We start from the raw sequence: 25,488 nt of genomic DNA on the forward strand, positions 1-25,488 counted from the left end.
ACATTGTGTCGACACATGACCAGCCTCTGCCAATGAGACACATCCTCCCCAGACTGTGTATTTGAAGTTGGTAGTGAGAAGAGGACACATGGAGTCCATCCAGCCAGGGCCCGGGCAGGAGTGGCAGCCATGGCCAGGTTCCCAAGGTGGCAATGAACAAAAGTCTAGCAATGATGCCCAATGTCCAGCATTAGTGGCCTTGAGGACTTCCAAGCCACCCTGGAAAGAGGCCCATGTGGAGGGAACTGAGCCCCTCCGCCAACTTGCTGCTGAATGAGTGAGTCATCCGGCCTTCAGATGACTGTGGTCCTGACGTCTGACTATAACCTCATGGACCCCTGAGCCACAGCCACCCACCCAAGCCATTTTTAAATTCATGACACAGAAACCATGGAAAACAGTAAATGATTACTGTTGTTTTCGGCCAATAAGTGTTTGAGTACTTTTTATGCAGCCATAGATAAGCAACATAGGCACCGACTTTTATGAAGGGTCAGGAGAAGAAACGAATATATGAAGACTGTTTCTGCATTTACCTTAAAACCAGTTTTGAAATCACTGTGTTGCTGTATGGTTACTTTAGAAATGCTGTGCTACTAAATTCTTAGAACTTAGTCCTTTGGAAATGGATAAATGATCTTAAAATCCATGTGGGAAAATAAATGTCAGAGGATAAGAATCTTTTGAAAAAATAAGAAAATTGGAAGATAATTGTCCTATTAGATATTAACACATCCCATAAAGGCAGTATAATTAGAACACTCTGGTACTGACAGAAGATTAAGAACTGAGATCAGGGTGGCTCAGTCGGTTAAGCGTCTGCCTTTGGCTCGGGTCATGATCTCGGGGTCCTGGGATCAAGCCCCACGTCTGGCTCCTTGCTCAGTGGGGAGTCTGCTTCTCCCTCTCCTCCCTCTGCCCCTCCCCCTCCTCATGCTCTCTCTCTCAAATAAATTTTTAAAAAATCTTAAAAAAAAAAAGAATCGAGATCAGTAGACCAAAATAGAATCAGAAACAGACAATATCCAGGAGTTTTGATATGACAAAAGGAGAATTTAAATGAAATGGAAGAGAATAATTCACCTGGCATAAAAACTATGAAAATAAGACAATAAGAATCCTAGAAGAAAATTCAGGAGTCCATATACAAGAGTCTCTTTAAAAGAAATAAACAGGAAAGCTAAAGTCTATAAAAACAAGATAGAAAAGGGAGCAGTAATATCTTTATAATTATATAGCTCAATACATTGAAACTTAAATCAAATGCAAGTAGTAGTGAATATTTCCCTCTACACAAAAGGGTACTGGATATTAAAGACCCTGATAAATACCTTTTACAAAGAAAAGGAGACCTTATTTGTTTTAGAAAAAATAATAAAAATTAGCTACATAGATAGTTCATGTCACAATAACAAGTGAGATGACTCAGGCAAATAACACCGAATGGAACCACTCACCGTTCCTGAGCAAAGCCTGTCTGTGGCTGCCTGTTCCTGCCTCTGGGTTCCTTCTCTCCCTTCCACCTGTGGGGCCTTCAGCTCCTCATGGCCAAATCTGTCCTATGGCAGGAATGATCTCGTATCTTCTCCTTGAAGCTTCCTTGATGACTTCCATCCCCCTCAACTAAAAGCGATCTCCCCATTTTCTGGATCCTTACTCTTTTGTTGTATAGTTATTCAGGCCTTTGTCTTAGTTCTCCTCTGAAATCGTAAGTCTTTAATGGCAAGATGCAGGCCTAAGATATCATTATGGCCTAACACCATTCCTCTACAAAGTACTCTGTTGGTGGAGGCCATTGAGAGGACCTGACTGCCGGTTGATCAGTGAGCCAGACCCCAGCAATGAGAGGCCCCTCATCCCTTCCCTTCCCGTCATTGGAATGTACATTCCACTTGCCTTTCCTGGGCCAGAGGCTGCTCCAAGGACACAGCCTTAAAGTAATGATGTGGTATTGAGACCTTTTGGATGGTTGGTATACGTGACTAAACCCAGTTAAACCCTCTACATTGGCAGGTGGCTGCAGAGATCTAATCGTCTTACAGCCACCCAAGACAAGCCTCATATGTAAGTTCCCTTGCTTATTAAACCTGCCACCTACCAATTTGGAGCGGCCTGCCTCTTTCTTCGGCCTCTCCTGGACTGCCTAGGCATAGGGACTGGTTTCAGATTGTATCGAGGAAGCTCCCAAGGAACTTACAAACCAACATATATTAACTTGGTGATATCCTAATGTATGAGTGATAAAAGAATTCATGATTGCTGAGTTTCTCTCTTAGTTAGGCAAACTCAATCACTGGCACTTTTTTTCTAGATAGTAGTAATATACAGAATGTTCTTTGCTAAGAGTATGCTACTAAGAATGAGTAATACTACAGTTTTAGGGATTTATTTATATTACAAAGCCCTTTCCCTACCCCTGTCGCATCACCACACATCTGCTAAATGACGATGTCTGGCATGGTAGCAGACACATAGTAGGTTCTCTATAAATTGCCACTAATTCTGAATCTGTTGCATCCTTTCAAGTTTTAAAGAACTTACAGAAACTATTAAATTTCCCTAATACAGAAACAGAAAGTATAATGGCAAACAGGTATTGTGCATTGTGCATCCGCATCAAAATTATCCAAGTGGTTTATGGTCCAGAATGTCCCTCTTCTCAAATGTAGTGGTTTCAGTATGTCAGGAAGGAAAGATAAAACACTATGATGACATCATTCTAATTAGTATGAGAAATTCATTTCTTTCAAGGTGAAAAGCATAATAATGCAAGGTTAAATGGCTGTCAGTCAACCTTACAGTTAACAGCTTAGAGTTTGAAGAGCTTAAGCAAAGGAAGATTCTAAAGGAATCAGAAGCCCTGATGCCTTCTCTGGTCTAGATCAGTCACATTGTTTAGTAGAGATTAAATAGTTATTACCAAGGTTCAGTGGAAGAATTGAGGGGTAACAATTTTCAAAAAGCCAAACTGATCAGACAACACAACACACTAAGGGGATCTTAATGGGCAGAGAGGTTCTGAAGTATCTGTTATATTCTAACTGCTTCTGTGAGAACATCCAGTTTGGATCTACAAAATAAGCCTTCTTATAAAAGTATAGTTTGCTAAGGACTCATATCATTCTGCTGATGACTTCTCTCTCTAGAAGTACAGCCAATTTCATAAACATTTAAAAATGTTAAATTTCATATGTTGCCATTCATAATCTGGTCGCTATGAAATATGGAGACAGAATTTTCTTTTCTAAGTTCAAAGAAAAGGAAGTGAGAGGGCATCTTCTGTCCTTACTGAATAGTGATGGGCCTGAACAGTTATTATAGTAATACTACCTATTGTCTGTGTAATGAGAGCCCATAACCAGTTCCCTATCTCAAGTCACTCCTTTCAAAGCTACCTCCTTATCATTTGTTAAAGGTAATCTTTTCTGACCATGCTTAAAAACCAGTGGTATCCTAATCCACAGGATAAAATTCAAGCTCTTTAACCTGGCATACAAGATTATTCATGGGTTTAGCCCTACATAGCCAGGTTTGCTGATCCCTTTCTCACACCTTATTTCAGTAATACCAAACTTCTTGATAGTTCCATGAATATACCCAGTTGTTTCCTACCTCTGAGCTTTCATGCTGTTTGATCCTTTCTAGAGAATACGACCCCCCTCCGACCCCTTGTCAACTCTATTCATCTTTCTACTCATTCATCAAATGATTATTGAAAAAATACTGTGTGCCAGGCTGTATGTTAGACTCTGAGAATACTACAGTGAATAAGATCTTGTACTGCCCTGGGGTGCCTGGGTGGCTCAGTCAGTTAAGCTTCTGACTCTTGATTTCGGCTCAGGTCATGATCTCAGGGTCCTGGGATCAAGCCCCAAGCTGGACTCTGAGCTCAGCGAGGAGTCTGCTTGAGATTCTCTCTCCCTCTGCCCCTCCTCCCATTCTCTCTCTCTCGCTCACTCGCTCTAAAACAAATAAGTAAATCTTAAAAAAAAAAAAAGATCTTGTACTGCCCTCACTGACGCAAGAAATTACAAACCTCACCCTCTGTGAAGTCCTCCCCAAGCTGCATCCCCATAGTGGACCCTTGTCTTCCACTTTCCTTGTTCACAGTATGTGTAGTCCTCATCACGGTGCCCTGTAATTATCAGCCTCCCTGACTACACTGGGAGCTCATTAAGACAGGGACGTCATTTTCTGTAATATCTGGCTTATTGTACATGCTTCATAAACATTTGTAGGGAAGAAAGGAACGGGGGAGGGGGAGAAAGGCAGGATACACATTTAAACCATGGAAATTTCATGTTTTAATGTATCTGCCCTTGGTTAAATGGCCTACATTCTTGGCTATTTCCCCCAGGCTCTGATTTCTGGCCTTTTCTGCTCTCTTTTTAATTTCTGCTCTCCCTCCCTCTCTTAATTCCACCTGGGATCACTCAACATCCTGTTCATGACTGGCCTTGTGTCTTATATGCCATGGGAAATTTCAGGGGGGATTTAGGGCTTCAGAAATGAGGTGCCTCCATTTGGGACAACAAACTCTATGTGTGAAAGAAGCACCTAGTGGTGCTCTCTGGTATTGTTACAAAGCTGTGCCTGGTTTGTCCGGGACCCTACCTGGTGATTGAGACCATGTTCCAAATATGTCTCAACATCTGAAACCTCATACAGTGCCTTGAGCCCACCAGACCTCCCTAAATGTCTGATGCAGATGCTGAGGATGAGGCAAAAATACAATATTGCTTCCAGGGAAGCTCAGTAACTCCTGTATACGGTGCCAAATAGCCCAGCACACAGACAGCATCACATAAAGGGGGAAAAGTGTAGAAAGGAGCTGTTTTCAGTTTAGCTTAGAGGTAAATTATAATTTTAATAAATAAAATTTTTATTTTATACTTTAGCAATATTTTGTTTGGACTATAACAAAATAGTGTGGGGCGCACAGTAAGAATTTCAGGGCTTAAGGACTTTAAAGCTATGGTGTGGGGCGCACAGTAAGAATTTCAGGGCTTAAGGACTTTAAAGCTATGGTTCTCAAAATGTGGCCTGGACCTGAAACATCAGCACTGCTTAGGAACTTGTTAGAAATACAAATTGTTGGCCATGCACCAGACCTGCATTTTTATAAGCCCTCTAAGTGATTCTGATGCATGTTCAAGTGGGAGAACCACTGATCTAAAGGCTTTAAAATGACCTGGATGGGGGCATCTGGGTGGCTCAGTCGTTAAGCGTCTGCCTTCGGCTCGGGTCATGGTCCCAGGGTTCTGGGATCGAGCCCCACATCGGGCTCCCTGCTCGGCGGGAGGCCTGCTTCTCCCTCTCCCACTCCCCCTGCTTGTGTTCCCTCTCTCGCTGTCTCTCTCTCTGTCAAATAAATAAATAAAATCTTAAAAAAAAAATGACCTGGATGTATAGAGGAAACTAATATACTCAACTTGGAATTCAAAAGGGTCCCTTTGAATTCAGGATCTCTTGAAGCTACACAAATGCTAACTCATTCATTCTCTCTATTCCCTATTGATACAGGCAGGGAAAATATCACTACCCCTGTTTTAAATAGAAATAAAACTAAATCTGGGGTTGGGTTGGGGTCAAACCACGGCACACAACATTTTCAGGGCTGCAAAGTTAAAATTTGTGCGGTCTGAATAACCAGAAAGGACATTTGCACCTGTTGTTTTTCCTCTCTTGTTGAGGGTTCAGGGAAGCTCTTGAAAATATTTGTGGGAGATACTTAACAGCTTAACTGCTCCATAAGCATCAGACATTTCCAAAGTGCATAGGCTGATGCTGAATGTAAGTAAAGCCTCACTCAATCCACAGAGGTTTCATTTCTATGTTACAAGGCTTATACTCTGACACATTTTAGTTTACATTGTCCCTCGGATCCTGTTAATGTTCTGACATATATTAATGCCACAGTGATTCCGGTATCTGTGAATCTCCCCGCAAAATGTAGTTAGAGCAAAACAGGTACTAGCCCCCGAGCGGTCTCATCCCTATAACACTGCACAAGGAGGTTTCTTCATGGCTTCTGTGTAATGCTGTAAGCCCGGAGTTCTGAGAGTAATATTCTCATCTGGGATGAGGGTCCCACTGTGAGTACCTCCCCAGACAGATATTTCGAAAGCACGAGCCCCGCCATCTCAGAGTCTGCTAGCCTGCCCCTTAGCTGCTCTCCTTACCTGAACACATCTTAGGCATGTAGCTTTCACCTTGTCCGTCTTCTAAATTGCTCACCACGCATCCATCTGCTTCCTAGCTTCTCAAATGAGCTAACAGCTCCCACCTGCTCCCATCTCTTCTGTTCCCTTTGTCCTGTAAGTTTATACGGCTTTGTCCCCTTTCTGTCATTTGAGGGGAGCTCCAGGCAGAGATAAATGCATTTTTTATTCCATGTTTCTACTGCTCATTTTTATAAAAGCATACAGTCTAAAAGGGAATTTAGATATCATCTCTCTGATCCAGTGTTAGTTTCTTTTTTTGCAGTGGAATCTATCTTTTTCAAGACATAGCCCTATGTATAAGTCTAATTTATAAAACAGATAAAAGAGTGAAACTATTTTGGTTGAAGCTGGTAAAGGAGCAGGGTGTGCATCTCATTTCTCTTAAAAATATTTAAAAATATCTGTTAAGGGCCTCCTCTGCACCAGACACTGTGTCAGACTCTGGAGAAGCACAGATGAGCTGTGTAGACATGGGTTTCTGTTCTCTAGCTGCTCAGAGCCTTGTCGGCTCCTGGAGGTCCCCAAGGAACCCAGTCTGAACCTTACTGATCTAATCCAAGGTCTGGAGAAGAAAAATGACTTGGCCAAAGGAAAGCCTTCCTGGTCTTCAAATCCATACTTGGGAGTTAAATGTACCCAGTAAGTGTTACTGATGTGCAGTGGAACAGATTGTAGGGCTATGATCAGGAGAAAAAACCCAGGAGCAATGTTTATGACCGAGGTTTCGTACACAGAGATGTGGAATAAGCAACGAAAAGGATATAAACTGTGCATAAAGCTCCTAATAAAATAGTGGTGAATGTTTGCATACTTGAGCATTTGATCTTTATTCCTGCCATTCCCTGTGAGGAGATTGCTTTTGGTCATGCAGTTAAAAACTTTAAAAACCCAAAGTCGAATTTCAAAGAAAAAAATCTCAGCCTGTATATCCTCTGTCCTTCTACCCATGTCAGGTGTGACAATTTATTGTCTACTGCTAGAAGTTTCCACAGTTGGACTTTTTCAGATTGAAGAAAAAGAAGGAGAAACTAAGAAATAGTAAAAGCACAGCTGTCCCATTTATTGAGACGGACAATGCTAAAGAAATTTCAGCTTTGTTTTCCAGACCAAATCGCTTCCAGGGACTGGCTGACCTTCAGAGTGATGGTCCTTGCAACTTGACTGAATGCAATCTGTTTCTACAGAAGAGTGAGATAGGAGATTCCTCTTCCGGGGAACCTGGAAAGTCTACTATTATGTGCTGCCAGGCCACCATTTGATCACAATGGACCACTGAATTCCAACCATTTCATCCTTGGAGACTGCCAGTCACTTACAGTAATAAACTTTGAGTTGCCTGGCCCCGGGCCAGACTTCCAACTTCTGTTGGCCTCAGTTTCCTCCTGTATAAAATGAAGAGGTTAGACTGAAATATCTGTAAGATTCCTTCCAAGTGGAGTGCCTGGGTGGCTCAGTCGGTTAAGCATCTGCCTTCAGCTCAGGTCATGATCCCAGGGTCCTGGAATCGAGTCCCACATTGGGCTTCCTGCTCAGCAGGGAGCCTGCTTCTCCTTCTCCCTCTGCTGCTCCCCCTGCTTATGCTCCCTCTGTCAAATAAATAAATAAAATCTTAAAAAAAAAAAGATTCCTTCCAAGCTTTCTACTCCTCAGATATTCCATTAGAATCAGCAGGTAGCACTACATTTTGGAATCTGAAGCAACTTACCTAGAGAGGTGCAACCCAGGACATTTTCCAAACACCCGACCAGTGCTTCAATATCACTGTCCTGTCAAAACAAGAGGGATTTACTTCCATGTATGACAGAAGAATATTTATTGACATAAAAAATGTCTTGCCACATTTAGGCAAAACAAAACAAAAAAATCTGGTGGCAAAATTATTTGACAGTAAGATCCCATTAAAAATTTTTTTGCAATTGAAGTATAATTAACATACTATGTTATATTAGTCTCAGGTGTACTAATAATGATTCAACATTTCCATACATGACTCAGTGCTCATCAAGGTAAGTGTAATCTTAATCCCCATCACCTATTTCATCCACCCCCCCACCTACCTCCCCTCTGACAACCACCAGTGTGTTTTCTGTACTTAAGAGCAGTTTTTTGTCTTTTTTTTGTTTGCTCATTTGTTTCTTAAATTCCACATATGAGTGAAATCATGTGGTATTTGTCTTTTTATGACTTTATCTTTTTCTCAGTTAGCATAATATCCTCTAGGGCCATCCATGTTGTTGCAAATGGCAAGATTTCCTTCTTTTTCATGGCTGAGTAATATTCTATTATATATATATATTCTATTATATATATTCTATTATATAGTGTGTATATATATATATATATATATATATATGCACCACATCTTCTTTATCCATCTATCTATTGATGGACATTTGGGCTGCTTCCATATCTTGGCTATTGTAAGCAATGCTGCAATAAACATAAGGGTGCATATATCTTTTCAATGTTTTTGTTTTCTTTGGGTAAATACCCAGTAGTGGAATTATTGAATCTTATGGTAATTCTGTTTCCAATTTTTGAGGAACCTCCATACTGTTTTCACAGTGGTTGTACCAATTTGCATTCCCACCAACATTGCATGAGGATTCCTTTTTCTCCATATCCTCACCAATATTTGTTATTTCTTGTGTTTTTTATTTTAGCTGTTCTGACAGGTATAAAGTAATATCTCATTGTGGTTTTGATCTGCATTTCTCTGGTGATTAGTGATGTTGAGCATCTTTTCACGTTGGCCATTGTATGTCTCTTTTGGAAAACTGTCTCTCCAACCCTCTGCCCATTTTTTAATTGGATTGTTTGGTTTTTTTGGTATTGAGTTGTATAATTTCTTTATATATTTTGGATATTAACCCCTTCTCAGATATATCTGTAAAGATCTTCTCCTGTTCAGCAGACTGCCTTTTTGTTTTGTCGATGGTTTCTTTCACTGTGCAAAAGCTTTTTATCTTGGTGTAGTATGATCCAATTTTTTAAGAGAAAAATACCTATATCTATATGTATAGCTATATCTCACTCTTTCCATCTCTATCAATCTATAGATCTATTCCTCTATCTCTCTGATGGGAAGAACATACACTGAAAATGTTAATAGTGGTTTTGACTATAAGGTAAGATTATGGATGATCTTTATTTTCTCCTTTGTGTACTTATGTCTTTTCTAAATTTTCTATAATAAACAAATATTACTTATTTAATTTACAAAATAGTAAATGCTACTTAGAATGGGGAAAAGGGTTTTATTCAATCTATAATCTATTCAATATATCAAAAATCAAATGAATATTTTTTTCCTAGGGAGTGTCTCTACCAGTTCTTCTTTGGAAATGTATGGTCTTCAAGGGGTCATAAATCTAAGAATTGCACTTTTTATTTACCTTAACCCTCAATAATAGTCAGATACCCTCATGAGAGCTGGGGGGATCCCAGAACTATATTTGGCAACAAATATTGTCTTTATTACAAAATAAATACCCGTCCTCTATCCAGGAGGCTGGAAATATCCACAGTAGCATCATAATGATCCGAGAAAATGGAACCACTTAATTATCTTCAGGTTTGTGGGTACACTGAGGGAAATCAATAATTTGTGGCTCATCTGCTCCATTTCAAAACAAGCAACACATTTCATACTGAAGTAATTGTGAATTTTAGAAAAATGCACTGTGGTATAATAACACATTACATAAATGTGTTGTTTCATAATATAACATCTGGTAGGTTTTGGGCAGCCACTTTTTATGCATGTGGTGAAACCCAGCAACATTTCATGTTCCGATGTATAGAAGAGGCAATGATGAAGAAGGTATGTCTGGTCAATGCTGGTCAATGAGGTCAAAGCACTAACTAAAGACCCTGGTGTCCAGCCCAGGAATAGGGAGGGAGATTCAGAAGAGGAAAAAACAGATCCCTTCCTTCTTCTACACCCCCTGTAGTCTCCAAACTTAGCAGGGACAGCCTTGATTCAAAGAGGAACCCAGCAGAGACATCCTCTGTTGGAGGAAAAGCAAAGCACACATTGGCACACACAGCTGACGACACCAACCTGGCAAGCCCCGCTTGCTCCTCCACTAAGTGTGCTGGCCTGGTCCCAGTGGCTTGATTTCCTAGGTCTTAATTTCTGCCTCTGTGAAAGTAGGGGGTTGAATTGGCTGATGGTTAAGGGGCCTTCCAGCTCTAAAACCCAGCTCATCAGCAAAGAATTAGATGGACAGTGACTGTGTGGATTGTTTTCCAATATGGCTACAACAATCCTTCCCATCCCTTTGTTCCTATGCCATGCCTCACATCAAAAGTTAGACTCTCTTTCCCCATCCCTTAAGCTGGCCCTGTGACTTGCTCTGGGGCTCAGAATGTGGCAGAAGTGACGTTCTGTGGCTTTTATTACTAGGCCTTAAGAGGCCATGTAGCTTCCATTTTTATTATCTTGGAAGCCAACAACCATGTGAAGAAGTCCAGGCTCTTCTACTGGAGAGACACCATGGTGAGACGCCCTACAGCATGAGAGGCCATGTGGAGGGAAACAGAGGCCCCCAACCAACAGCCAGCATCAATTGTCAGACATATGCGTGAGGCCATCTTGGACCCCCCAAGCCAAGCTCCCAGCTAAATGCAGCCACATGAGTGACTTTAAACAACATCACATGGAACAGAAGAACTGTCTAGTGGGTCCAAGCAACCTACCTAGAGAATCATGAGAGACAATAAATCACTGTTTTAAGCCATTAAGTTTTGGAGCGTTTCGTTACTCAGTAAAAGATAACTGAGACCCTAAATAAACTGAGATCATTGACCAAGTGTTTCATGTATTTATGTCTCCAGCACCTAGCATGGCCCTGGGAGCATGGCAAATGCTAAATGCTCACCTGTGCAGGTCTCTTCCAGCCTCAGTGATTTGCAAGGAAGTGAAACAGAAGAATGGCATTGACTCTTTAAATCATAGTCTAACCCTAGTTGGACAGCAGGGTTCTCCCCACTCAAAGTACATCCTTATTGGGAAAGTAGAAGAAAAAGCATACTACTTTTTAATTCTGTGGCCTCAGTCAAGTTGGTTAACCTCTCCAAATGTCATTTTCCTTCATTGTAAAATGAGAATAATGTCCTCTATCTCACACTGGGCTCTTATGAAAAACAAATGAAATAATAAAAAGCCTTTAGTAGAGGGTATGGCTTGTTGGAAATACCCAGTGGGTGGAAGAAGAGAGTTGGATAGAACAGGATGGGATGGGAAAAGAACAGAGACATAAAAGATTAAAAAGTCCCAATTACTGTGCCTGCCACAGAACATGGAGATTCCCAATAACTATTTACGTTGAGTCAAAGAAACAGAAATGGCAAGAAACAGAGTCAGGCTGTAGGAGGCATCTGGATGGCTGGGACATATCAGTTATATCTTCCTAACACAGAGGACAGGGAACCCTTATGGGGAGGGCAGAAATAATTCTAATACAATTGAATGAATGAATACTAACTTTTACTGAAGTCTTAATATGTGCCATTGTTCCACCAGCTTACATGTATTAATTCATTTAAACTCAACTAAGTGGTGCTATTTTTCTCCCCATTTAATCGTTGAGAAAACTGAGGCACAGATAGGCTCCATAATGTGACTAGGTTCATGCAACTAGTAAGAGGTGGAACAGGTGGTGTTCTCCGGAGCTTGAATTCTTCTTAGTCACTACAGTATACAAACATAGTAGAAGGCAGGGCTCCATACCCAAACAGAGCTTCACAATATTACTGGAGGAACCAGGGTGCAAACTCATGAAAAAAACTCAAAAATAATTATTTGCTGAGATATATATATATATATATATATATATATATATATATATATGCAATATAATGCAGCCTGGGGACAAAATGCAGCTACAGAGGGGCTGGGTGCAGAGGGGTGGGTTCTTCATCAATGGCTTCCAACTCCAGGTTCTAAGAGAACTTGAAGCAAAACATCAGTTCTCTGTCTAAATACGGCCTCAACAAGAAGGTTGTGCATTCCCTTGGTGGAGTAAGCAAACACAGTCATGGGCCATGAGCTCTGCCAATTTCCCTTCTCGCCCTGAAGACTGGGGCCCCAGAGATCATGGACAATGACTGAGCTCAACTTACATTCCCAACAAACGACAAGTCACTTTCTGTCTCTAAGATGCAGATTAATTTGGGCATTAAGACCCAAACTCCAACTGTACCCACTGAACACTTTTTAAAATTTTGAAATAACATTAGACTTACAGGAAAGTTGCAGAAGCCATACAAAATTCCCATATACCCTTCACCTTGATGTCAGTGTGCCATGTTTACATGCTCATTCCCCCATCTATTTATACACACCAAGGTTTCTCTACCTTGGTGCCATTGACGTTTGGGGCCAGATAATTCTGAGTATATTACAGGACACTTAGCAGCATTCTTGGCTTCAACCCACTAGACGCCAATAAAACACTCCCATCATCCCTCTGTGGATTTCCACATCCAACCCTGGGATGTGGAAATCAAACATGTCATCAGGCACTGCCAAATGTCTCCCGAGGGGCAAAAGCTCCCCTGATTATCTACATACAGGTCTATCTCCCCATATGTATTTTTTTCTACTGGTTAAATCTGGAACAACTTGGTGATCAAAATAAATGACATTAATAGATTAATAAGCCACAGAATTAGATAAGATGCCAACTGTACTTTTTTAACATTTAAATGAAACTTTCTGTATTTTGAAAAAGAGACAACTCATTACAAAGATCAGGTTCTCCTTTTTTTTTTTACATCAAATAATTTAGGAAAGGCGTTAAAGAGCTTGTTTTACTGTGTTGCAACTTAATTTAGCAATAAACTCATTCCTTGTGTTGCAGAAATTACCATTTAGTTGAACATAAAAGACCCCAGTAGAAATATATCCACCCCCAGGAGAAAGGAGGAAAAATGGAAACGAATACCATGCCTTTTTAAAGATGTTTCCCGCTATTCTGCGCCGCATTTGTACTTTGGCAAGAAGTTCAGTCATGGAAAACACCTTGCAGGAGCATATTATGCCTGGTACAATGTGGGGATTATGCTGTTGACTGGAACCTGTGCATTTCCTCACTGTTTCACAATTTAAGTTGATCTGTGCCAGAGCTAAGTGGCCTAAGAGAGCAACCACATCCAGATAGAAGCCAAATTACAGTGCCACCAGCCTGCGCTCATTTAAGCCAAGTGCCAGAAAGCCAAATTTCAAATGCTGTGAAGATGACATTATGGTTCTTTTGCTGATGAATTTAGACACTCTTCAAGCCTCCTTCCCCCAGAACCACCAACTTCTCTAACAGGAACGGGCCTTTGAGGAAGGAGGAACATCAGGTAAGACTCAGTTCTGAAAAACTGTCCCACAGATTCAAGTTCAGTCAAACACCCAGATTTTTTCCAGAAACAGATGCAGCAATTTGGCCAGTGAACTTGAAATTGCTCCTCAGGGGAAAAGGTAGCTGTTCTGAAAAGGTCAGTGGGATCTGTAATGTACGTGAGACCTAGCAGCACCTGCTCAACGGCCACAGAGAAAGCTATGACATCTGGGGCAACCTTGCCTTTGAAACAATGTTTACATAGAGATATTAAAAATAATACGTCCTCTAATAATTCATATTTATGTTTTATTCTGGAAAAGAATAGAAAATTATCAAAAGAAAATAAATACCACCAAAGAAACCCATCACTACTGACGCAATACTCACAAAAATATACACCCACATCTAGTCAGTCTTTTCTACATAGATCTTTCAGATATTTGAAATTATACTGTAGATGTATGGTATACATGGAATACACAGACACCCATGCATTTTTGTTTGGACTTTCATCCCATGCTATTAAGAATTCTTCAGAAACATAATTTGAATAGCAGCATAATCTTGTGCTGTAGAGCCATATTGCATTTTTTTTTTTGTACATCATTCAGAGCCCAGCACATGCCCTTGTTCCTCCCTTAGCTGAGGGCAGAGCCTGGGTGTCCTCACACCCAGGCTCTGCGGAGGGGGGCCTGCCCCCGAGCCCCAGCTATGTACAAGAGCCAGCCCCACTGGGCCCCAGAGTCCACCGCTGCTCAGCGCCGCTGCGGGGTCCAGGCACCCACTGCCGTGTGCGGCGGGGTTCCCACCCACCGGGGCCCAGCCCCGGCCTGCCCCTGCTGAACGCTTTGCACTGGGAGAGGGCTCCAGACCAAGCCTGGCAAAAGCCGAACTGCACCGCAGCATCAGGGGGCCGGGCGGCTGCTGGAGGACGGGGAGCGGCAGGGCCCCGCTCAACCCAGAGCCTCCTTTGAGAGAAGGGGAGGTGTGTCCCCTCCACGGCTGCCCAGACACCCCTGCTGGGCCGGTGCGGCTGAGGTCAGAGGAAGCAGGGGTGGCAAGAGGGCAAGCACAGACCATGCCCCCATCACTGGACATCTGGTTGCTTCCACTTTTTTTGTTGTAAGTACTATTGCAGTGACTATCTTTGTACATAAATCTTGGCCCCATGTGTAATATTATTTCTTTAGGTTAGTGGAATTATTGAGCCAAAGATTGTGAACATTTAGAAACTGTCCTCTTTTCTCTGTTCTCACCCTTTACTTCATGTTCCCACCCATCCCAAGGAGTGCATTTTCTCCACAAGGAGCTCCTTCCTACTTTGTTTCATCCTCCTCTCACAAAAATTTGCTTTCTTTCAAGAAAAGATACGGTAGATCCACGAAAGCCCAAGACGCTTGACCAGGCTCGTGTGTTATCTCAGGATATTTGTGTTTCAATAAGGGATACAACCTCATATCAGAGGAATGAATTTCTAATAGCAAAAGTTTAGTCAGCAGAAAGCAAGAATGTCAAAGGAGAAAATCAGGTGGTATCTTTACAGAGCTGTAAAAATCACACTGCATAGATTCTCATTTAATTATCAGCAAGTTCTGTCTGACTAAATAATCCAGGCTATCTCCTCATCTCAGAGCTAGTTATGGTGAAAGATTTAGTTCACACACACAGAAAGGTGTTACTCCATTACCCAGTTTATTCTGTTCAGGAAACATTTACTGAATACTAGTTATGCGCCAAATGTATACAAAGATGAGGGAGACAGATGCAGGCTTAGCCCACCTTTTGGGGACAGATAATCCATTTCCATAGATGGGAGATAAGAGAGTGCATGAGCAGAGGCTAGGAGGGATGATCTTCTGTCCCAGGGTATCCCAGACCATCCTCTTTCAGCAGTAAATTCCCCCATTATTTCCCCTGCAATGCACGTTCTCCACCATCAGGTGGCTGGTGGGATCGCAGAAGCCAAACTGGGAAACCAGGACAAAGGCCCTGCTTTTCTATTAAAAGAGAAAGAGCCACACATTAAAAGTAAACAAATGAAAATCCAACAGCTACCATAGCTCGAGCCACACCATCATCTCTCGCCTGGACCACCCGACAACTTCCTTATTTCTCTGCTCTGCTGTGGCATCACATTAATCCATTTCCCTCACAAGAGCCACTGCTTTGTTGCTGTGCATGGAATACAGTCCTGTATGCAGAAGGAAATCCTGTCATGGCTTGCCACGCCCTGTGTGATCCAGCTCCTCTTGATCTTTCCAACCTCACGTCTTCCCGCCTTCTCTCCTGTTCACTATGCTCCAGTCACACTGCTCACTTTTCTTCAAACGCATCAGGATCTTTTGCACCTTGGGGCCTTTCTCATTGGCTGAGAATGCTCTGGCCTCATATATTTAAGTGACTATCTTCCTCATCCTTCAGATCTCGACGTTCTGTCACCACCGGCTCAGAAGTTCACTGAGCACCTATCTAAATCACATTTCCACCACTGCTTTAGTGAGCCCTATTGCGGTGCTCTGTTTCTTTTGATTCACTTATCCAAAGACAAAATTAATGTTTTGTTTGTTATTGTGAGCTCCGTGAGTGCAGGACCATGCCCACTGAGTAATTATTAGCTCAGAGCTGGGCACACAGGAAGCAATCAATAAACCTTTTTTGAATATGTTGATGAAAGAAAAGCCACACCAAGACAACAAACAGAATACTCCTGTTTCTACCTCACCATGCAGGTTTTACTTAAATTCAGAGTTCTCAATCCTGTGCAAACTTTGAATGCATTTCCCCCATTCAATTCTTTCAGAGGCTTTTATTTGCAGAGCTTCCTTCTGAGCCACCTGACAGTGCATCTTCTGCTGCTGTCATTTTTTTTTTTTTTTTTTGGCTCTCAGATGTTCTATCATAAGGCTATTCTCTGACTCCTTCTGAGCTGACCCCAGAGACAGATAGGACCTTACAGGCTACCCGCAAACCAGAACTTCCTTTGGTGAAATCCCTCTCATGAGTCTTCTGGGAAACTTCCTGTTGCTACCTTCCAAATGTCCCAAAATGATGAATGTGCTTTCAGAAGATGAGCCCACTGTGGGCTGAAGCCTTGCTCCAAGTTCTCCTTCCCTGTGACCACAGCAGGGTACACACCACTAGGCACTGTGGGATGCACAACTACTGAGGAATAAAAGCCTCCTGTGGAGCACGCAAGTGTCAGGTGTAGAATTTCTCGTTCCAAATTTAGCTTTCTACTCATTAGTCTCTCAGGCTTTCCTTGCTTCGTGGTTGGTCCTTCCTGGGGCTGGTTCACTATCCTTCCCAGTTCCACATTCTTGCAGGCCCCACGTTATTTGTCCTGCAGAGCCAATGACCCATAAGGAATTGGACCTTTACTCTCTGGGTCACAAATTTATCTACCTTGGCCTCAATGAAACTATACCTCATCAACACAATTTATAGAAAGCATACCTGCTGCTACTAAACAACATGTTGTTTTACTAAACAACATGTACTGACATTTACCAAGTATGTGCCAAAGAACTTTTTAAAAGGAATCTATGAAAATATGTCTTGGCAACGTGGTCTATGGTATCTTGGAGATTCATAACCTTCATGAACATATTGAAAGCTCTGAAAGGCCTTCTAGTAAAGATCTAAAACCTTGTTTAACATTGTGTTTCCCAAACCTAATTGCCCGTGAAACCCAGTTCATTCTATAGAAGTCCCAGGAACATTCTTTGGAAATCCTCACATGGATAAATACATTAACAGAGCTTCCTGTTCTATACACTCTAGGATCCCCAGTGTCTTTACTGAATTAGTACTGGAACTTCTGCAAGCTACCTGTCTTTACTCTTTTGTTCAAGTAAAAATTTTCTACTGTGAGAACCTCTATTCTATTATACATAAATTCCTCTCATTGGAGGAAAGATTGCTTTAGTATCCTCAGCTCTAAAATGCCTAATTAATTTTTCAATTAAAACATGTCCTTAGTTCTTTCTTTGATATTAAAAAGTAATGCTACTTTCCCACCACTGCCCTCAAATCACTTTCCTTAAAACATTTAGCAAGCACTAGCATTTTAACTAGCAGTGATTTACATGTAGTTACTTACATCCTGCTACTTCACAGTAGAATCAGGAACCTTTAGATTCTGGAGCAACTTCTAAAAAAAGGATGGAGCATGCTTTTGCTTTTTTCTCTGCAGAGGTTAACTGAAAGGATTTTTATACGTTAGCCTCGCAAACATAGGTCACAGATACCCAAAGGGATTTTAGGATGAAACTGGAAAAGTATTTTTGGAATCAGTAACTCACATTTGGTGAAAGCAGATCTGTATCATAGCCTGTGTTAATTTGAATATTAAAATTTAGTGTGCTTCGATGAATGTCTCAATCTCCTTTTTTTAAATGCAAGTGTAGTTGACATACAATATTATATTAGTTTCAGGTGTACAACATAGTGATTCAACATTTATATACATTACAAAGTGATCACCACAGTAAACTAGTTACCACTTCACTCTCCTTCTAATTGCTGACCTGTGGAGAAAAGCTTAAAAGGAGCAATGGAAACAGTTAACAGGAAACTCTTGCATGGGGTAATTTCTACCTCACAACTGTGAGAGGGAGGCTTTCCGATCTTATTTCATATTTCTAAGAAGTGGAGCTCTTGGCCTGTTTCTAGTCACAGATCAGCTTTGGAGGTGAGGTGTAGATATGTAGTCCTCTCACCCAGTGATTCTCAAATTTCACTGTGTGCAGGACTCATCCAGGGATCTGGCTAAGAATGCAGAATCTGATTCAGCAGGTCTGGAATAGGGCTGAGATTCTGCATTTTAACAAGGTCTCAACAGCAGCTGATGTTGCTGGCCCATGGACCACAATTCCAAGAGCAAACTTTAGCCAGTATGAATGATTGGTGATAGTCTACTTATGAGCCCACCATGAGGATTGTACTAGAAAGATTCTCATTTAGTCAATTAGTGTAAATGTTACTTTAAGCTGGGAAGAATTTCCATAAGCACCTATTTTGTTAACTCAAGACTTCAACTTCAGCACTAGTAACGTGTTGGGCTGGGTAATTCTTTGGGTGGGGTACTGTCATGTGCATTATAGGATGTTTAGCAGTATCCCTGGACCACTGTTAGTATTCTCCCTCATCCAAGTTGTGACAATTAAACATGTCATCAGACATTTTCAAATACCGTCTGGAGGGCAAAACCCCCACTGTGCTGACGTGGAATCACTTGGCATCATGATATTTGTTGCAAGGTATTATAGATATGAGTTTATAGACTTTTTTTTTTAAGATTTTATTTATTTGACAGAGAGAGACACACTGAGAGAGGGAACACAAGCAGGGGGAGTGGGAGAGGGAAAAGCAGGCTTCCCGCGGAGCAGGGAGCCCGATGCGGGGCTTGATCCTAGGACCCTGGGATCATGACCTGAGCCGAAGGCAGACGCCTAATGACTGAGCCACCCAGGTGCCCTGAGTTTATATACTTTTAATTGACTACAATGTGGTTATATTTCACAACTCTGAAGTCATCTTCATGAAAAAATCAAGATGATTTCCACTAAGGACTATTTAAGTATTAAGACTAAGACATCTCTCCTTCCCTGCATGGCTTCCAGAACATGATGCCTTTTCCTTGCTCAGCTTTACATTTAAAATAGTGGGATGTGTATGGCATGTGTGTCTGTGTGTGTGTGGGGGGGGGGGTTAACTATAGAACTTACATTAAAACCATAGATATTAATATATTAGATACTTTATACATAATATATGTTTGAAACAATAGCAAAATCTCCCCCCTTTACTCTTGTTTTCATTCGAGAAATATGTGAAGAACTTTGGTGTGTATAGTACTAGATATGTTCATGAATGAGAGAGTGACAAAACTCAAAAGAATCACATTTATCATTGAGGTCTTCTGTGTCAGATACTTTAATATTTTGGATCTTGCATACACTGGAAATCAAAAATTCAATTAAATGTTAGCTTTGAGTTAACACTTTTTTTTAACATTCTGAAGCCTTTCTCTGGGCCATAAAAAAAAAAAAAATACCCAACCACCTATAATAGCCAACCACTTCTGTTGTTTCCCTAGTCAACTTACTATTGGTATAATTAGAGAATTCTGACTCCTGAAAAACATAAAAATCTCCCAACCATAAAGAATTCAGTGGTGTACACATTAATAAAAGAAAGGATAAGAACCATATAATCCTGTTAATAGATGCAGAAAAAGCATTTGACAAAATATAGCATCCATTCTTGATAAAAACCCTCAACAAAGTAGGGATAGATGAACATACCTGAATATCATAAAGGCCATAGACAAAAGACTCACAGCTACTATCATCCTCAATGGGAAAACGGAGAGCCTTTCCCTTATGGTCAGAAACAAGACAAAATGTCCACTCTCACCATTACTATTTAACATAGTACTGGAAGTCCTAGCCACAGCAATCAGACAACAAAAAGAAATAAAAGGCATCGAAGTCAGCAAGGAAGAAGTCAAACTGTCACTATTTGCAGACAAAGGCTCCACCAAAAAACTGCTAGAACGCATACATGAATTCAGCAAAGTTGGAGGATATGAAATCAATGTTCAGAAATCTGTTGCATTTCTATATAACAATAACAAAGTAGCAGAAAAAGAAAACAAGTTTATGCCATTTGCAATTGCACCAAACCCAATAAGATACCTAGGAATAAACCTAACTAAAGAAGTAAAATATCTGTACTCTGAAAAGTATAAAACACTTATGAAGGAAATTTAAGAGGACACAAAGAAATGGAAAAGCATTCCATGCTCATGGATTGGAAGAACAGACATTGTTAAAATGTCTGTACTATCCAAAAGCGATCCAAACATTTAGTGCAATCCCTATCAAAATACCACCAGCAGTTTTTCACAGAGCTAGAACAAACAATCCTAAAATTTTATGGAAGCACAAAAGACCCCAAATAGCCAAAGCAATCCTGAAAAAGAAAAACAAAACTGGAGGCATCATGATTCTGGACTTCAAGCTCTGTTACAAAGCTGTCATCATCAAGACAGTATGGTACTGGCACAAAAACAGACACATAGATCAAGGGAACAGAATAGAGAGCCCAGAAATGGACCCACAACAATGTGGTCAACTAATCTTTGACAAAGCAGGAAAGAATATCCAATGGAAAAAGTCCCTTCAACAAATGGTGTTGGGAAAACTGTACAGCAACATGCAGAAGAATGAAACTGGACCATTTTCTTACACCATACACAAAAATAAATTCAAAATGGATGAAAGACCTAAATGTGAGACAAAATCCTAGAGAACACAGGTAGAAGCCTCTTTGACCTCAGCCATAGCAACTTCTTGCTAGACACATCGCCGGAGGCAAGGGAGACAAAAGCAAAAATGAACTATTGGGAGTTCATCAAGATAAAAAGATTCTGCACAGTGAAGGAAACAATCAACAAAACTAAAAGACAACCTTTAGTTGCAGAACGGGAGAAGATATTTGCAAATGACATACCTGATAAAGGGTTGGTCTCCAGAATCTATAAAGAACTTATCAAACTCAGCACCCAAAAAACAAATAATCCAGTTAAGAAATGGGCAGAAGACATGAATAGATATTTTTCCAATGAAGGCATCCAGATGGCTAACAAACACAGGAAAAGATGCTCAACATCACTCATCATCAGGGAAATACAAATCAAAACCACAAGGAGATACCACCTCACATCTGTCAGAATGGCTAAAATCAACAACACAAGAAACAATAGGTGTTGGTGAGGATGCAGAGAAAGGGGAACCCACTAGCACTGTTGGTGGGAATGCAAACTGGTGCAGCCACTCTGGAGAACAGTATGGAGGTTCCTCAAAAAGTTAAAAATAGATCTACCTTATGACCAGCAACTGTACTACTAGGTATTTACTCAAGGATACAAAAATACAGATTCGAAGAGGTACATCTACCCCAATGTTTATAGCAGCATTATCAACAACAGCCAAACTATGGAGAGAGCCCAAACATCCACTGACTTATGAATGGATAAAGGAAATGTGGTATATATATAAAATGGAATACTACTCAGCCAACAAAAAGAATGGAATCTTGCCATTTACAATGATGTGGATGGAGCTAGAGTATATCATGCTAAGTGAAATAAGTCAGAGAAAGACAAATACCATATGATCTCACTCATATGTGGAATTTAAGAAAGAAAATAGATGAACATATGGGAATGGGGAAAAGAAAAAAAGAAGAGAGGGAAACAAACTATAAGAGACTCTTAAGGATAGAGAACAAACTGAGGGTTGATGGAGGGAGGTGGGTGGGGGATGGGCTAGGCAGGTGATTGGTATTAAAGAACGTGCTTGTGATGAGCACTGAGTGTTGTAAGTGATGAATCACTGAATTCTACTCCTGAAACCAATATTGCACTGTATGCTACCTAACTGAACTTTAACTTAAAAAAAGAGAGAGAGAAAGAGTTCAGTGGTGTAGGGCAGTTTACAAATCCAGGAAGAAGACTTTCTATGAGCATTATTTTGTTGGAATCTCATACTCTGATAGACTCAATGGACCAAATTCTCAATAACATCTGAACATGGATACTCAGTAACAGACCAGGGTGGTCAAAATGTAGTTACAAGGTTTATACCAAACCAGAACTACGCAGCATCCTACATTTTCACTGTTACTTCTTAGAGGCAAGCCCTAAATACTGTCATTTGTGATATCACAAGCATTGGTTTGTTCCTTGGAATTCAAACTTTTATCTGAAAGTTGACAAGAAGCTGTTTTGAAAATATAATCCAAAAATGACACAACCATATTTCTACATCAATATTCCTGCTAAAAAAAAGAAAGAGAATCTTAATTTATCATCTATATCACTTAGGACAGTTTCAGCTACAAGTAACCAAAAACCTACATAAACCAGCTTAAACAAAGAGCCCCAATATGTTCCTTTCCATGCACTCTCAGACCCCTCTCCTCACACTTTTTGGCCAGAATTGATTGCATATTCATCTTAAACCAATCCCTAGCAAGTGGAGTGTGATGGCCAGATTGGCTGGAACGAATAGGATTTAGGATGTATCCAAATCATGAGGGGAGGCTGGCCACTGACGCAAAGCTGAGGCTCTGACATAATGGACCAAGGCAGAGGGGCACAGCCTAGTGGTTAAGAGCATGGGCTCTGGAACAAGCCTGCCTGGTTTAAATCTGGCCTTGCCATTTGCCAGTCATGTGCCTTGAGCAAATTACTTAACCTATTCACACCTTCATTTCCCCATCTGTAAAATGGGTTGTTAGGAGGAATAAATGTTAGCATCTGTAAAGTACATTGCTCCATGCCTGGCACATATTAACTGTAATATGTGTTTGTTAAACAAAAGGCTCAAAAACGTTTATTTGGTACACAACCAGTATGTTCAGTTTCTTGGAGTGAACGCAGCTTAACTTTCTGCTCAAATTGTTGGAATGGATAATGCAGTTGAAGAAATCTCTTTCTGAAGCAGTTTCGCTTCTCAGGCTGTCGCTGACAGTCACTTACTATTCCTCTGAGAGAACAAAGCAATGAGAACCCACTCACAGAGAAGCCTAGTCCCACGAGGCTTGCTGTCCAAAGTCTAAGGACATTTGATCTTCATCTGGATGAAGAAGAGATTGCAGAGGAAGGAGCCAAAGAGAGGCAAGGCATAGACGTAAAGACACTGTGTCTTTCACTCCTCCACTCTCCCCCGCTCCCCCTGACCCCGCGAATGTCTTCTCTTTGAAGCTGAATATACATATGGATAAAGAGATCTAGCGGTGCTATCAGTAAAATGGTAACCAGTTCACAATACTGTGCCCTTCTTGGAATGAATTGTGAATGAATGAATGAATGAATGAATGGCAACTGGCTACCAGAAGACCTTACATTGGGATGAGGGCTCAGCTTGAGCACCAATAGCCCTTAGCGATTGTACATCTACCTTTAGACATTCTCAAGAACGTCCCAGAGAGTTCTTCTTCTGCTTCCTGCTCCCAGACCTTGAGGTGGTGAAAACCCAACCATCTATCTACATCTAGCACCCTCAGCACTCTCCTGGCAGGTGGGCTATGCTGACTCCCAAAGGCATACCACAGAAGGCTGGACAGTTAGCAACCGAGACATAAACAGTTGCACAGCTATGAAGTGTTTAAGTTTCCTGGGGCTGAAGGACACACAGGATGAGTGGGAATGGGTACCTACATGGTGTGCTGCCAGGCCCGACACCTCTGTGGAACAATTCCAAGCAAAGATCCATAAATGTATGGACAAAGTGGACATAACCACCCATTAGAGCTCCAGCCACAGAGGGGAGCTCAGCTAAGCTTCATCTCACTCAGACCCTTGGGCACATCCTTCTACTCAAGGGTCCCTATGTCATTGGGTGTGAGGGTGTGAAGGGGCTGATTTCTTTTACTTCTTGGTCACCTGTCTTGTCAGAGTCGTCCCACAGGGTGAGAACAAACCATACAGAACCCTTTTCCCCACTCATGCTCAGTCATTCTGGACTCCCTTTTTTCCCTAAGACACCTCATCTGAGTGTACCCAGGACCTCCTTGAAGCTGGAAAGTCATGCATGGGCTACAAGGAGCCGAAGAAACAGCCTTGATACAGGCTGACTTACAAGTGTCACAATATATGTATGAATATCACAATTCTGGTGTAGTGTCTTTGGTAGTTTTTCTTGCCTCGATGACATTGTTGATATGTATTATTTTTATTGAGGTAAAATTTGCATGCAGTGAAATGCCCAGATCTTCCGTGTACAATACCCATGTAGCCACCACTCCCAACAAGATAAAGAACACCTCTATCATCCCTGAAATTACCCTCAGACCCCCTTTCAGCCAATCCCCCCTTTCACTGCCACTGTTGTTCTGATTTCTACTGCTGTAGATTCATTTTAAGACTTGATTTCAATTGCCCTTCAGTGGATTGCCCTGCACTTAAAATAAAATCCATTCTCCTTACAAGATCATGATGTAGCTACTGCTGGCCTGACCTCTCCAACCACATCGATCTTCTTGCTTACTATGCAATTTCTCAAACTCGCCAAGCCCTCTCATGACCTGCGCCTTCCTATACACCCTTCCCCCTCTCTGAAACACTCCTCTCCCAACTCTGTTTCTTTACATCAAAGGGCTGGCTGTTTCCATCCTTCAGGTCACAGCTGAGAAGCCCTCTTCTAGAAACTTCCTGAATCCCCTCTCAGTAGGTGTCCCGCCCCCCCCAAAAAAAGCCCATTTCCTCCATCACTTCAACTTCTTCCTTTCCTCATTGCTCTAGCTGTTTGTGTCCTGGCTTATTGGCTACCTCTACCACTAGCTTGTCCACTGCAGGCATTCATTCATCCATTTACTCCACAATATCTGCTCAGTGTTTGCTCTGTGCTAAACACTGTTCAAGGTGCTGGGAATACAGCAGTGATACAAACAGAATCTTTGCCCGACTGGCTTACATTCTAGTAGGGGGGGAGACAGACCATAGATGAGTAAGCAAAAAATAAACAGTGGTAGGTCAATAGTGATAAGATTTATGGAGGAAAATAAAGCAGGGAAAGGACACAAGGACTTCTCAGACCAGCAAGGGCCATTTTATCTCAGAATGAGTCCTCCCCAATATGACGGCATGTAAGCACAGACTTGAAGGTAGAGAGGGAGCAAAATGATTTATGTATCTGGAGGGGAGGGCATTCCAGGCTTTCAATGGCAGGAACATGCCTGGCATGTTCCAGAAACAGGAAGGAGGCTAATATGACTAGAGTGGGGTGGGCGAGGGTGATTCTCACAGTGACCGAAGGGAGGGGTTCTTCCATGGGTGATGATGGGATGCCGCAAGGCCATTTTGAACAGACTTGAGCCTTTTCGCTTGAGTGAGGTATGGGGGGAGGGTTACTGGGAGG

General features: G+C 41.4%; 1 protein-coding gene across 1 annotated transcript in view; it reads right to left on the bottom strand.

Annotated features, from left to right (window-relative positions):
• Positions 1-25,488, bottom strand: part of NEK11 (NIMA related kinase 11) — a 230,692-nt gene that overhangs the window by 48,588 nt on the left and 156,616 nt on the right. Inside the window, exon 13 of the mRNA XM_044915659.1 lies at positions 7,930-7,990. Coding sequence (XP_044771594.1) covers positions 7,930-7,990 — 61 coding nt within the window. The remainder of the gene's footprint in view (positions 1-7,929; positions 7,991-25,488) is intronic.

Source organism: Neomonachus schauinslandi, chromosome 1 (assembly GCF_002201575.2).
Source record: "Neomonachus schauinslandi chromosome 1, ASM220157v2, whole genome shotgun sequence".
NCBI classification, from domain to species: Eukaryota; Metazoa; Chordata; class Mammalia; order Carnivora; family Phocidae; genus Neomonachus; species Neomonachus schauinslandi.